The sequence below is a fragment of the Schistocerca americana genome, chromosome X (assembly GCF_021461395.2).
Source record: "Schistocerca americana isolate TAMUIC-IGC-003095 chromosome X, iqSchAmer2.1, whole genome shotgun sequence".
Taxonomy (NCBI): domain Eukaryota; kingdom Metazoa; phylum Arthropoda; class Insecta; order Orthoptera; family Acrididae; genus Schistocerca; species Schistocerca americana.
The window spans coordinates 301,887,809-301,903,867 of NC_060130.1; the positions used below are offsets into that span (position 1 = coordinate 301,887,809).

The 16,059-nt window shown below is 35.3% G+C and overlaps 1 protein-coding gene across 2 annotated transcripts in view; it reads right to left on the bottom strand.

The window, feature by feature from the left end:
* The window catches only part of LOC124556576 (1-phosphatidylinositol 4,5-bisphosphate phosphodiesterase eta-2-like), a 409,152-nt gene that overhangs the window by 46,403 nt on the left and 346,690 nt on the right, over window positions 1–16,059 (bottom strand). Inside the window, exons 9-11 of one of the 2 annotated variants that reach the window (XM_047130534.1) lie at window positions 15,431–15,640; window positions 10,689–10,903; window positions 10,428–10,515 (exon numbers count right to left, since the gene is read on the bottom strand). In XM_047130534.1, coding sequence (XP_046986490.1) covers window positions 10,428–10,515; window positions 10,689–10,903; window positions 15,431–15,640 — 513 coding nt within the window. Of the gene's footprint in view, window positions 1–10,427; window positions 10,516–10,679; window positions 10,904–15,430; window positions 15,641–16,059 lie in introns of both variants that reach the window. The other variant, XM_047130533.1, reaches the window with a different exon arrangement.

Here is a 16,059-nt window from a genome sequence, read left to right on the forward strand (position 1 = left end):
GGTCTTCACTTTTACCCTGATATCACTTGTCCATATGCTTTGTATTCCAATTCTTAAGATTGCACTGTCCAAAATCTGTAGCCTCCCAGAGGTGAGATCCATGCATATTGTCAGACCTGCCTTTTCTGTATTCTGGCTATCACTACTGTAGTGACAGTATCAGTGATGGCCTGCACAAAAAGCTTGAGCGTTTCCTGTGACTTTGTTGATTTTTATTTTTTTCAAATCACTGCTTTCCCCACACAGAAAGTGGTTCCATATCTTCCCTTCCAGTATAATTACCCTCTCTTACATGATACATTAACACTATGATGCAAAAATGAAATGACTTCTTGTTATCACTGATAAATCATTTATTACATGGGACTTACAGAGTTGTTGGAAAATCCATGCCATAGTTCAAAATTTTATTTTTATTTTGATTTGTCTTGGGGAACAGAAATAAAAAAGTTTATGCAAGCATACAACAACAGGTTCAAAAGTACGCTGAAGAGTACCCAAAACAAAAAGAATAATATTAAACCAAAATGAGGGGTTCACACTTATAAAGTACTGGTACAATTTAATGTAGAAATACATATCACCAATGTCCCTTACAAATCCCTGGAAAGAAATGAATTATACCAAATATAGTAAACGTTATTACAGTCTTGAACTTGCCAGTTCTTATGAAAATGGGGAGCTGTTGATATAAAATAAGGTCTGATTGTTAAAACTATATCACTACTCACTAAGAACCAGGAAGCATTTAAAACACTGACACACACATTGTCATTATAGATTATAATTCAAATGCTGGTGCCTGATAGGACCTAACTATAGTTCAATTCTTTTATCTTGGCGGTTCACACATGCCCACCCACACATGGGAGATTGCTGCGTTGCCAGTTGTATGCGCCAAGAGAAGCAGCGCCATAGTATAGTATAGTTCGCAAACTTATGTTTAGGGGGGAGTGCACAGTTCATGAAGTAAAGCCACCATGGCTGCGTTAACCCTTTCGCTGCTACAGAGATGTGCTCCCCGCGTTCCGCGCTGTGCGCGATATTGTCATCACTACACTGCTCGCCTGTGCTGACACATGGTGTTTCGACTGCTTTGACACACTTTATCATTCGATTTCACAAAAACTATTTGGCCTAAAAATTTGATTTTTACACATCTTCTTGACTGATACCTTCCCGCAATAAATGACTTAATTTTCTTTCGATGTTCAACGCAGTTATTGTGCAGCATTAGATGTAGTAAACCATTGCACGAAATTTTCAAGAGTTTGCAGAGGTAAAAGTCCACAGCGTATACTTTCCATATGGTCAATTTCAGTTGCTACTAGAAATTTCAAAAAATTACATCAAAATGAATAAAATTCATGAAGTAATACACTTCGATATTGTTTTTAAATAAAGAAAATATTAAGCACCGAACAAGGTTTGAACTCATAATCTTTCACTCAGCAGCCATACACTTTAACCATTACACTAACACAGCTCACCTTTCAATGCATCTCCCAAAGGACTTTAAAATATCACGCAAAATACCGACAAACACTGTTGGTATGACTATGAATTACACATGTTTCATCGAAGTACAATAGGAAATAAACAATTACCGCTGTTCTTTATTGCTAAAAAGTGGTTAGTGAGAATGACACAAACACCTTTCCTTGTTATCACCTGAATTAGGAGGCTTATTGCTTGCTTGGTTTAATTAATTAATAGAATATGAATGAATTGGTATAAAGAATGCTTTTTCCAAACTTTCTATAAAAGAAAGTCTGCTATCAAGACATTGCTTTAGTTCAATTACTTTATTTATGACTGAACATTTCTAAAACTGAAGACACTCATTCGTGCTCTGCACTGCAGTTGAGCTCTGGCAACGTGGTTCTCTGTTCATTGGCTGACTGTGTTTTGTGACGTCAGATGCGCAGAATGAACCTAAACTCGGCCACCATCATAAATGATGCACACTTTAGTTCCCTATAATAGGTAAAGCTATTAAAGTTCTTGCAAATGTGTCTATGCTTTCTTGATAGCAGCTCAGCCAGCAAATCTTGTTCCACAACTTTATTGTATTCTCTCTGCAGTGCATTTGTTTTCAGAAGGTACAGAAGATGAGAGAAAGGGGAAATGTGCATCTCTGATGTCATAAAACTGGAGAATTTCAAATAATGGAAGTAAAAATTGTGACCGAAAAGTCAAATTCTCAAGTGTGACTATATTGTAAGAGAAGATCACTCAGTAATATTGGACTTTCTGGTAGAGATTACGAAAATTTTTCACAATGGTGCATCCATCATGTTGCACAATTTCTGGCACGAATATGTGCACTTTTTTTGAGGGAAGGGGGGGACTGTGAAAAGCTGACCACAAATAGAAACAAATGGATATTTATTGGAAGATTCAGACACACTTAGTAGATCATACTGGGACATATCTCAGTTTCTTCATTACTTTTGATAACACCTGGCTTCATCAATATGACCCCAAAAGCAAGAATAGAGAAAAAATCTGGAAATATCCTAGTTTGTAATAACCAACAGAAGACAACGTTATTCTGTCTGTGGAAAAGTGGTTTCCTTGTTTGAGTGGCACAAGATCATTTTCAGCCTAAGTTGTAAAGTACACAACAATTGTCAGAGTATGTAAAACATCATTCTTTGAAAATATGGTTGAACATATCTGATGAGAATTCTCTAAAGCTTGGCAACTATATAATAATGTACACTATCATATTACTTGCAGTGCAAATTTGTACCTTATTCTTCTTGGTTATATTTTCAATGTAAAGATCATTGTTTGGAAGTTTTCATTATCAATGTTCTCTCCATTTTTTGACTATATCTAATGTTTTCAGTAAGTACTTATCAGAAAATGGCAGTTTGCATTATCTTAAGCCCATTTCATGTAGGCCCATAAGGTAGTTCATAATCAAGTTACTATTGATTGTGCTCTTTTTGAGGTAGCTGTGTTGAGTACTTTGCTTTTGATGCATGGAGGTACTAAACTTGATATTACTCTTACTAAGATCACTGGACAGTACTTCCTCAAACTACTCAATTTTTCCCGTCAGACAATGCCTGAATGTTGCCAGGTGTATGAGATATAAAAATAAATAAAAAAATCGCTAATGTTGCTTACTTACATTTAAAAATGCCATTCAATATCATATTTTGAGATGACCAAACTAAAGCTTTCCTTAGTACATAAGTGTGTAACACAAATTATTTACAGTGTAGATTCAAGGTTATCTTGTGGAAATACATTCAAATAGTTCATTGCACTAAATACTGCCTTTCAGCACATTTATTCATTAATTAAACTTGTTGTAAATAATATATTCATTAGCTTACAAATAGTGCAGTTCATAAAGTAAGTACTAAGAAGAACAAAAATCTACACAAAGTCTTAAAAGCTCTAATTTTCACCTAAAAAGATGTCAGTTATTCAGGAATAGACATTTTAAATAACTTGCCAACAACAATAAAATGCATGCTTAATGGTAATGTACAGCTTCCAACTGTTGAAACATCAGTTGCAGATTTATTAACAGACCCATTTGATTTCTATAGCACTCATAATGTCATATAATGTGAGTTCATATAATATTCAACTTGCACACGTGCAATAGTATGATCAGCATAAGTAAATATTCTAAACTCTTTTGATTAGATAATGTTTGGCTACACAACCATAGGAATTTAATGAACATATTGTAAAAAATGCAAATTTATGCCAGATCAGGATTCAAGCCCATATCTCCAGGTTGTTATGAGAAGCTGTCTTAACCAATTAGGTCATCCAGGAATGTCTCTAGGACTGATCTAAATACTCATTGTCACTTGTAGTTTCCTCCTTTGTTTTCAAATTATATGGGTATATGGGTATATCAACTGAACTAAATTCACTGAAATGACAGAAATGGTATCAGTGACATTATTGCTGATGTCATTGTTGCTGTTGTTGTCTTCAGTCCAAAGACTGCTTTGCTGCAGCTCTCCATGCTACTCTATCCTTTGCAAGCCTCTTCATCTCCAAATAACTACTGCAAGTTACATCCTTCTGAATCTGCTTACTGTATTCGTCTCTTGATCTCCTTCTATGAGTTTTACCCCTCCACACTTCCCTCCAATACTAAACTGATGATCCCTTCATGTCTCAGAATGTGTCATATCAACCAATCCTTTCTTTTAGTCAGGTTGTGCCACAAATTCCTTGTCTCCAGAACTCAATTAAGTGCCTCCTCATTAGTTATATGATCCACCAATCTAATCTTCAGAATTCTTCTGTAGCACCACATTCCAAAAGCTTCTATCCTCTTCTGGTCGAAACTGTTTATTATCCATGTTTCATTGCCATACATGACTACACTCCAGACAAATACCTTCAGAAAAGACTTCCTAACACTTAATGCTATGTTTGATATTAAAAAGTATCTCTTCTTCAGAAATTTCTTTCCTGCCACTGCCAGTCTACATAATACATTCTCTCTACTTTGGCCATCGTCAGTTATTTTTCTGTCCAAAACTTATCTACTATTTTAAGTGTATCATTTCCTTATCCAATTCCTTCAGCATTGTCTGATTTAATTTGACTACATTCCATTACCCTTGTTTTGCTTTCATTTATGTTCATCTTATATCCTCCCTTCAAGACACTGTCCATTCCATTCAACTGCTCTTTGAAGTTTTTTGCTGTCTGACAGAATTAAAATGTCATCGACAAACCTCAAAGGTTTTATTTCTTTTCCCTGAACTTTAATTCCTACTCTAAATTTTTCTTTGGTTTCTTTTACTGCTTGCTCAATGTACAGATTGAATAACATTGGGGGTGGGATACAACTCGGTCTCACTCCCTTCTCAATCACTGCTTGCCTTTCACATCCCTAGACTCTTATAACTGCTGTGTGGTTTCAGTGCAAGTTGTAAATAGCCTTTCACTTCCTGTATTTTACCCCTGCTACCTTCAGAATTTCAAAGAGAGTATTCTAGCCAGCATTATCAAAAGCTTTCTCCAAGTCTACAAATGCAATAAACATAGGCTTGACTTTCCGTAACTTATTTTCTAAGGTGTATCATAGGGTCAGTATTGACTTGTGATTTCTTACATTTCTGTGGACTGCAAACCGACCTCCCCCAAGGACAGCTTTATCACTTTTTCCATTCTTCCATTAAGAATTTGTGTTATTATTTTGCAACCACTACTTATTAAACTGATAGTTCAGTAATTTTCACACTTGTCAGCAACTGCCTTCTTTAGAATTGGAATTATTACATTCTTCTTGAAGTCTGAGAGTATTTCCCCTGTCTCATACTTCTTGCACAGCAGATGGAAGAGTTTTGTCATTTCTGACTCTCCAAAGGCTATCAGTAGTTCTGACGGATTGTCATTTACTCCTTGGGCCTTTTTTCAACCTAGGTTATTCAGTGCCCTGTCAAATTCTTCTCACAGTATCATATCTCCCATCTCATCTTAATCTACCTTCTCTTCCATGACTATAAAATATTGCTTTCAAAGTTATACTATGTGAGTTAATGAGCATTGCACTCTCATTTAAATAGATGGCTGAAAGAGTCAGCCTACAGGAATTGTGAAACGAACCCAGTCGTCAAGGACTGTGTGCCACAAAGGGTGCAGATTCACCACAAGATGGGGAAATTCACAAGCATCTATTGTCTACTGAGGCCTAAGCGCTGTAGCATGTGAGTGAGACAGACAAGAACCTATGTCACAGGGAAACCAAGTAGAAGCCATCTTTGGCTAAGGAGACATAGCAGTGTTAAATATGGCAGACCTAAGATCGGCCATAAAGGGAAACATTTATGAAACGTATTCAATTCTGTAGTAATGTAGGGAATCAAGCCACAGTAATTTTAATCTGCCATCCTCCATAAATTTTCATGGTGTCCCAATAAAACTTGAATATTGATCTTATCTATAATAGTTTAGGATTTATTGTTAAAGTGAAATTCACAAAGACCTGAATGCTAAAATCTGAACGCTTTAGTCGATCTTAACGATCAGCATTTCATATAGAAGCACTTCATTAAAATGACAAGTGTTGTAAATATCAACTGCGTAACTTTATTTAATTAAAAGATATAGTAAACTTAAATTATCAGTATTTTCAGTTAAGCATCAGATCAGAATTTCCTCCACACAAAACACATTGAACGATGACAGCATAACACCTTATTGAATCATTAGGTAATGGAATATTTAGTGCATAATAGTTACTTTTGTTCTTTATTTATTTATCAGAAAGCACACTGGTGAAAGGCTACTAGCCGTGGCATTCAAAGCTAAGAAGGAAATTGTATTGGTTTTATGTAAAAGAATTTAACATTTATTATGTAATGGATATTATTGTTGCTTTATTTAGAATGTGAAAGTGGTCAGGCTTTGATTATTTAAATATGTTAAAATGTAAAGTAATGTAGAATAAGCTGTAGCAAATCAGATGGACAACTTCAGGAAAGGGAACTGCACTAGTATGTTGAGCGAAAGTGTTCAGCACACAAAGGACACAGGCGGAGACAGGCAGAGGGGCAGTTCTGGTCTAGACACTAAAGAGTACAGTTCAGATTGAGACGTGAAAGCGGACAGTCAGTCTTTGGGCAGCTAGGAAGTGAAACGACTTAGAAAATTTCATGTTGTGTGGTATCGCGGGACTTAGTCTCTGAGCGGTGAGCAGCTATATGCCTGGTGTGAACTCTAACTTTTTGTGAAGATAACAAGGTGGAATATTAGACTTGTATTTCGTGATGAGACTGTGAATAATCAAACTGTGTCAAATGGATATGCGCTCAAGTGTAACACTAACTCTAAATATGACGACTTTTGCTATTTGTTTGCTTTCTGAATAAATACTCTAAGCAAATCGCAAGTGTGTGGCCTACATCATTTATGGGTCATTAAATTAGTTCCTGATATTATTATTACTGTTAACTTCATATGTCACAAACTTGCCACCAGCCAGAAATTTAACCAAAGCATCACAAGCGTGTAATTAGGGCGTGTAATGCGACATGTGCAGTTCAACCCCTAGACAAGTTTGAGCCAAGACATTTCGATGAAGAGGAACCGCACATGAGCCCAAACTTCTTCAGGATGTTAGCTCGCAACTATACTGTAAACTTACTGTGGTAAGTGTGCGCTATGCTGTTCACAGTAGCTTACCCATATTCCTAAGTTCTCATTCACTATTAAATCCACTCTTGCGTTAACCCTATTTGACTTCATATTTATAATCCTGTGTTTACCTCACCATAAGTATTCCCACTATATCTAAATTAAGCATATCCATTTCACTATTTCAGTTTTATAACCTATTTGCCCAACTGAGGAATCTGACATTCCACACTCTGATCTGTAGAACACCAGTTTTGTTTCTCCTGGTGAGGACATCCTCCTGAGTAGTCCCCATCCAGATATCCGAATGTGGGACTATTTTATCTCCAGGATATTTTACCCAAGAGGACACTATCATCATTTAACAATACAGTAGAGCTGCATGCCCTCAGGAAAAATTACGCTGTAGTTTCCCCTTGCTTTAAGCTGTTCACAGTACCAGCACTGCAAGCCCATTTTGGTTGGTGTTAAAAGGCAAGGTCAGTCACTCATCCAGACTATCGTCCCTCCAGTTGCATAGAAACTAATAAAAAGCAGTGATGTGACTGGGATTCAGACCTAGGTTTGCCTGTTGCCTTTCAGCATCCAGTGATGGCCTAGTTGGTTGAGGTAACTTCTCACAAAAACAAAAGGTGTAAATCTGATTCTGGTATGTATTTTCATTTGTCATGACATTTTATTAGAATTTAGGTACAGTATATCTGAAAGGATTTCACTGAAATCTATTCATTTAATTGATTTCATCTCCATTGATTTAATTCATTTTATTCTAGAAAATTTAATTCCATTGAGCTTAGGAATTATTTTGAGTATTTTAGTATGTATATGTTTACATATTTATGGCAATTATTGTATTAATTTGTAAGTGGAAATAGGTATCACTTCTTTTTAATGCTTGCGTCACTGGTAGTGCTGCAAAGTGGTTTCAGTCATATCTTATTAATAGAAAACAAAGGGTGTTATTACGTAACACTTCAGCAGTAGGCAATCAGATATCATCTGACTGGGAAGAAATTACATGTGGTGTTCCCCAAGGTTCATACTAGGTCCACTACTGTTTCTTGTGTATATTAATGACCTGTCATCTGTTACATTACCAAATGCCGAGTTTGTCTTATTTGCAGATGATACAAACACTGCAATAAATAGTAAATCAAATATAAATTTAGAAAGGGCAGCTAATCAAATTTTTACTGTTGTATCCACTGACCCAACCAACCAACCAACTTGCGCACGTGCGCCCTGACTGTGACATCGCTGGTCACAGTTCCTCTCGCGGCAGTCAGCATCTCAGGGTGTTACCACCGACAGAAGAGGTCGTGCAATGGCTGAGCTCGAGTCTGCAGCACCCTAGCACCCTCTGCCTTTTGGTTATAAAGAGGAGCGCTGGCCCCGAGATGGACAGTCTATTGTCGATTGTCTAGTGCTAGCCTTTCGTGGAGTTTATAGCAGAGCCATTGCAGTGTGATATTTGCTATTGTATTCGACTAGGGTCAGTACATGGATTACTCTTGGATATTACTTGGACTTCTATTGCTGGTGCATGTTTCGTCAGAAGTAAAGATAAGTTATCTCTTCATTCTAGCTGGCGCAATTCTTGTCATTAATTATTTTTCGGCCAACAGACATAGCTACATCCTAGTCACTACCCACACTTCATACAGTTTGTGGTGGCTGCCCCAAAAGTACTGCCGAGGACCTTGGGTTCGGGAGCCGTCACAAAATTTACTGACATTAATAAGTGGTTCATAGCCAATTCACTGTCATTAAACTTTGAAAAGACCCACTATATGCAGTTCAGAACTTCCAAGAGATTTCCTTCTGGTGTGTGTATAAAATATGATGACATGGAAATAGGAGAAGTTGAGATTGTAAAATTCTTGGGATTACAACTTGATAATAAATTTAGTTGGGAGCAACATACTAACGAACTGCTAAAGTGCCTAAACAAGTCTGTGTTTGCAATGCAAATGATGTCAGACATAGGAGATATAAATATTAAAAAAAAACTGGCATATTTTGCTTATTTTCACTCCACTATGTCATATGGTATCATATTTTGGGGTAACTCCACAAACAGAGAAAAAATTTTTAGAGTACAGAAGCTTATAATAAGAGTAATGAGGAGTGTAAATCCAAGAACATCATGTCGAAACCTATTCAAAGAATTGGGCATATTAACCACAGCTTCTCAGTATATTTATTCCTTAATGAAGTTTGTTGTAAATAATATATCTCTTTTTTCCAAATAACTGCTTAATACACAGTATCAATACTAGGAATAAGAACAATATACATAAAGATTTAAAATCACTTACTCTTGCCCAGAAAGGAGTCCAGTATTCAGCAACGCATATTTTCAATAAGTTAACAGCAACCATTAAGAGTTTAGTTTCAGACAAGGCACAATTTAAACATAATTTAAATGAATTTTTGGTGGCCAACTCCTTCTATTCCATCCATGAGTTTCTCAACAAGTGCAGTAGACCATTTTAATGAAAATTTGTTATACTTTAATTTTTGCCAATACTTGGTTGTAACAGCCAAGTAACTACCTACTGTGTGAATGATGGATGTATGGAAAGCGGATGTAAGTCTTAAGTCTGTAAATGGTGGAAGTTTAATTTTAAATCTTGTACATAATCTGACTGTTCTTAACTGAGGATCACTAAAATTAATAATTTACTTTAATTTTTGACAATAGCCAAGAAAGCAGCAAATGTCTGAATGATGGATTTAATGAAAGCAGATGTAAGTATTAAACCTGTAAATATGAAAAGTTTAAATTTAATGCATGTACATAATTTTACTGTTTATTGACAGAGGAGCATTAAAATTAATGAAACTCAAGTTGTTCTAATAACATTTTTGTAATGTGTTTATCTGATATGTTCCACACCCAGGAGGATTCCCTCTTTTATGGGTCTATAGAATGAATAATTAATCTAATCTAATCTAATCATTACTAGGACCTGTGGAAAACCGTTCACTCACTGTGATTGATGTTTTATATGAAATCATTTTACTGGAGACCATCTCATGTTTAAACTCTCAAAAAACTGAATGTGATATTGAATGATCATCAGGAATTCCAACTGATTACTTTTTACATAAAACTCTCTTTAATTATTGACAGTAAGTTGAAATCTTTGAATACTGCAACTTACATTGTCAAGTTTCTTCTGTAGTAGGCTGTATAGCATGTAATGTAATTATATTCGACAATCAACATTATATCGGAGGTAAGCACTATTGAATTAACAACAACATATCGTTGAAATATGGAGTCTTTATCTTACCTTGAGTTAAAGTCTTCTCAAAGCCATGAAAGTGAACAGCTTGGCAAATATTTACAATGTTGGATAATGTCGGAGAAACCACTGTTCCCTTAACACACAAAAAAAAAAAAAAAACAGAAAATGTGTTATGATTCTTTCACAAAAGAGAGAAGGTGGGGGAAATGTAAGGAAATAGGGGAGAGGGACACTTACATATAACGTTTACAGACTGAATTCTTAGGTTAGTAATATGGATATGTAAGTGTTGAATACCTTCATTTCCTGAGCTCCTTTTGTCTCCATCTTATTATTACAGTCTTCTTCGGAGTCCTCATCATCATCTTCCATATCATCATCCTCACTATAAGAATCATCTTCATCACTTCTATCAGAAGGTTTTAACTTTTTAGCTTTCACAATTATTTTGTTTTTCAGATCTTCAGGAGATGGCAGGAACTGCATTCCTTCTTCATCAACTGGTTCCATATATAAGCTCTCTGAAAGGTAAATGTATTTTCCAAATAATTAATTCTACAAATACTATGAATAAATCTGTGGTTTTACTTTACTTTTCTTTACACAAGAACACTGCACCATTTCAATATGATCATGCAACCTGTTACTATGTTATACATTAATAATAATATTTGCTGCATACAAATAACCAGTACCAATGTCAACTTCTAAGAAAATGGTGACATTCAGGTAGAAAATAGATAGTAACATATTATTCATAATGATCTGGCACCTCTACAAGAAGCACAGTACGTTGAAATATTTGGAAAGTGCTGAAGATTTACATTATGAAATTCTCAACTCTAATTCTAGATCAATCAGTGTATTACATGTTTGAGTTACTGTAATAGTAAATGACTGAAATGACTTGTGAAGCTCTGAATTGAGAAGCATTTTCTCAAAAGTAGATAAATGCTCAGTTGTTCAAAATCAAGATTTCTATACTAACAAATCAAGCTTGTTGCTATGCATAAGCTGTTGAAATGGTTTTGTCAAAAGATATTTTTTCTGTTGTTATAGGTTTGAAAACTCTGAGTTTTTGTAAAACTTGATATTTGTTCATAGTCAATTAAAGCAAAAGTCAATAAATACAGACTGTGGTTTGCTTCTGAGAGAACTGAAGGGAGAATAACAGTGTAGGATGTCACTGTCAATGATAATAAGAGAGAGTTTCCTGGAAAAAATAGCTGCCAAAACCAATAATACAAATTAACTCCTGATTATTGTACAGTTCAGGCCAGCTTTGTCAGGAAGAAGGAACAGCAAGAAATAAACAACAAAGACGAATAGTGTTTCGATAAAGTGCAACACAGGGAGAAAGATGGCCAGAGAGTACTTGTATGTGTTGCAACGTTTCAAGCAATATCAGGGATACTCAAAGACAGACTCTCAAAAGGAACAAGGTTTGGAGGAAGATAATCAAGTAATAACAAGCCACAGGTTGTACAAACTCCATGCAAAAAATTTCTGTGCAATAATGAAAGACGAAAATCCAAATGTGCTTAAAGCATGTTTTGATATACTGTACAACAGAATTAGCAATACTAAAGCTCTATGTTGGTGAAGTATTCTATTCAAGACAGGTTTGGCTATACATTTTATGCATTATGATTCATTCTTGCGCACAGACAAAGGAATGGATTACTATTTACACTTAGCTTGAAACAGATGGACTGAAAGGGTGCAACCAAGTAGCCTTTGCTCTACTGTATTTCCTCAGAAACACTGGGGCATTTCAGCCAGAAAATTGTCCAACTGAAATTCATTTATTTGCAGACTTCCATACCCATCAAATTAAAAATAATCATGTGCACCCTAATGGTCTTCATGCTAGAAAGCATAACATTTAATAAGCTGGTACATTATTTCCCTTTTCATGGTCACAGCTATATTCCTGATAGAATGTTTAGTACAGTGGATAAAGACAACCAGAAAAGAGAAGATATTCTCCCACTAACTGAATACTAAAGTGCTGGAATAATATGGCATTGCAAAGATACTAAATAAAGATTGGGAAGCAAAAGATCACAAGTCCAGTGCAGTAAAAATGATACAGCCTAAAATGCCTTTCAAAATAACTGCTCAGTGAGAGATGGCTTATGAAAAGTCTAAGAAGAAGGTATTATGGTCAGTATCAGACACTTATAATTGAAGTCCTGTAGAGGAGGAGGCATGGAAATCCAGAAACTGCAGCCAGGATGTGAGGAAACCAACCACCTTGAAAAAGAACAACATGGTCAGCAAGGGAAAGAAAAAGTATGTCGTACAACTTATGTGGCATTTTAATGTACCAGAACGAGCAAAAGAGTTTTATAAGGACATTACTGAAATTGATCAATAGATTTTAAGTTTATTATTGTTGTAGCCAGTACTTCATGTTGAATTTCAATAGCATTTCTTGCTATTTTGCACTTCTTTGCTTATGAAACGTTTATGGATAAAAATGATACTAAAGTGTAATACTGCAATTCATTATTGAGATTCTATGTAAAATGAACAATAAAGTAGCTTTCTTTGTAATTAATGGTAAAGATAAAAGTATGGGAAAAAACCAATTTGAATGTATGTATAAAGAAAAATTTTAATTTCCATCGTCGCATTTATTGACTTTGAATCAGCTTGGAAACTTTGTCCCTCTATTCTGGGGGGAAAAAAAAAGAAAATTTTAGAAAAGTCAAACACACAATTGGAATCATGCCTACAAAAGCTATGTAAATGATAAATTATCTTGTCTAAGTGATTAGTATTTTGGTGTGATAATTAAAAAATGTGTTTGATGAAAAATTTACTTTTTTTTTGTTTACCCAGTTTAAAAAAAAACATTTCTCAATTTTCCTAATAATGTTACCCCATCATGTAACAACTCTCAGGTGGCATATAAGTTCACATTTGTGTAGTTATTCAAGTATTTATGCCCCTTCTAATGTGAAAAGTTAAACAGGAGGATGATAACTCTCACCTCTCTGCTTCTCACTTTTTCACCTCTCTTTAAACAGAAACTTCTATTCTATACAACAAAGAATCATTAGTCTTATGCCTTAATCTGCGATTTGTATATCACTGTGAACAAGGAGTATTTTTTATTGTACTGGAAGTATTGGATTTCCTTTGTAGAATGCAGTTTAGTCTTGTTGTGATATTCCCAAAGAAAAAATTGTATTAGCAGCTGTAGGCTACATCCTTGGAAAAACTGGCTTTTAAATCTTAAGAAGTAATATTTAGCTACCAAATTAAATGATTCAGAATCTTTGTAACTTTCATGCATGATAATAAGGTGAAGGCTTTCATCTTCGTTGCTGGTGAGTCTTCCGGATTGTATGCCCATGATCCAAGAAAATTTTTGATTCCTGATGTTTTGTCCAGATTTGCACTGAGCATCTTCAGAGGTGCCCCTAATAACGTTGAGTCTTGCTGACTCATGAGTAGAACTTCAGAGAGTGAAATAAATATTATGTAAAATGGGTATGGTCAAGTTTAAACATGATCAGCAAAGATAATTGTCACCTGTCAAGGATAAATCTCATCTATCGATTCTTCAGAGCCACTGTCCATACATTACTAAGTTTCATGGTTACTTGTTTTCTGTTGAAATTATCCCCATGCTTATATATTTTGATGGATTCTCTATATAGTCATGGATATTAGTTTGTTACTGTAAATAAAATTTTGGTTTCAGAAAACTTCACTTAGTGATTTCCTTCAGTCAGAAAATCATCAAGTGAAGTTTTCTGAAACCAAAATTTTACCTACAGTGATGAACTATTACCAACAGCTATATAGAGAAGCCATCAAAATATATCAGCATGGGGATAGTTTTAACAAAAAAGAAGAAGCCATGAAATTTAGTTATATGTGGACAGTGGTTCTGCAGAATCTATAGATAAGTTTTTATCCTTGACAGGCAAAAATTCATAAGCTTCACCTGTGATAAGGATTATCTTTGCTGATCACATGTAAACTCATCCATGCCCAATTTACACAGTATTTGTCTTGCTCTTTGACATCTGACTCATCAGTTGGCACGATTCAGTGTTGCCAGGAGCACCTCTGAAGACGTCCAGCGCAGTTCTGTATGAAACGGCAGCAACCTCTTATGTGAGTTTGACAGTGATAGCTGATTTCATACTCAGTCTACATTCAACATATATAAATGTGTTATGCTTGCTTGCAGCATATAAATACAGATGCATTATCTTGGTGCTTTTGATTATTATAAAATTTCTGAAAAAGAAAACTTTGTTAACATCTATTGTTTGTTTAAATGTCAGCAAGGTTTTTCCAAAAGTATTTGTCTGGATTGTAGCCCTGTACCAAAGTGAAACATGGACAATAAGCAGTTCAGACAAGAAGAGAATATGAGCTTTAGAAATGTGGTGCTACAGAAGAATATTGAAGATTAGGTGGGTAGATCATATAACTAATGGAGAGGAAATGAACCAAATTAATGAGAAAAGAAAGTTATAGCAGAATCTGACTAAAATAATGGATCAATTGGCAGGACACATCCTGAGACATCAAGAGGTAATTGTGTGTGGTGGCCAGGGGAGGGAAGGGGTGGGGGAGGTAAAAACTGTACAGGATGATCAAGGCTTGAATACATTATGCAGGTTCATATGGGTGTAGCTAGCAATAATTATGCAGGGATGCAGAGACAAGCAGAGGGTAGACCAATATGGAGAGCTGCATCAAACCAGTCTTTGGACTGAAGAGCACAACAAAACAAAGAGTGCATATTCTTCTGGCTCTTAACTGACAGAAGCCTTTGGCTACAACAGGTTTAGGTCTCTTGACATTGTACATTTTTCATGTTTGCGTACCACTTTCAAAAACTTAAGTTATCTTCTATTTTGTATAACTGTGTGCTACTTGCAGTATTTTCTGTTTCCCGAGTTGATGAAAATGCTTTGTCTATCTTTAACATATTCTCTCACTTAAACCATTTTTAAAATTATTTTCTTCTTCCTTACCTAGCTGGCTACAATACAAAATTTGATGGATTAGTTCCTTACCTCCTAAAACGTCCACTAAAATTTGTACCAGAACATCCTGTTGTTTTTCACTACAGTGATTTTCAAGAGACAAAATAAGAGGGTATTCTGAGGAATGAAATGCATATGGTTTTATGGCATCTGTGATCACATCTCTAAATAAAATCTTTGAAGTCAGAGTGTATCCATGGTAAATAACTGGTTCACCATTAGCACCATCCCAACAGTCCACTGAAACAAAAAAAAAAAGACTATATATATGATGATCTGGTTACCACAGAAATGAAAAAGTGCTTAAATAATTTAATCCATACAAATGTATGCATTATGACTATCTCACATGGTCATGATTTAACATTTTGGGCATCTGTCAACTGCCAAGTTAGTACTGCAAACAACTTTATCGCTGAAAAACATACTTGCTTTAAGGACACGTGGATAGTCTAAATGTCTCATTGGGTTCCAAAGCACTGTTTATTGACAAGTATATGACATAAAAAAACAGGTGATACATGAATATACACATACACTCACCAAATTTAAAAAGTCCTCTTGATTGGAGTTTTGTATCTGACTGCAGCAAACGATGGAAGGTGATGATGACTTTGCAGGGACACTGAGCAATAAGGGAACTTTCTATCCATCAGGAG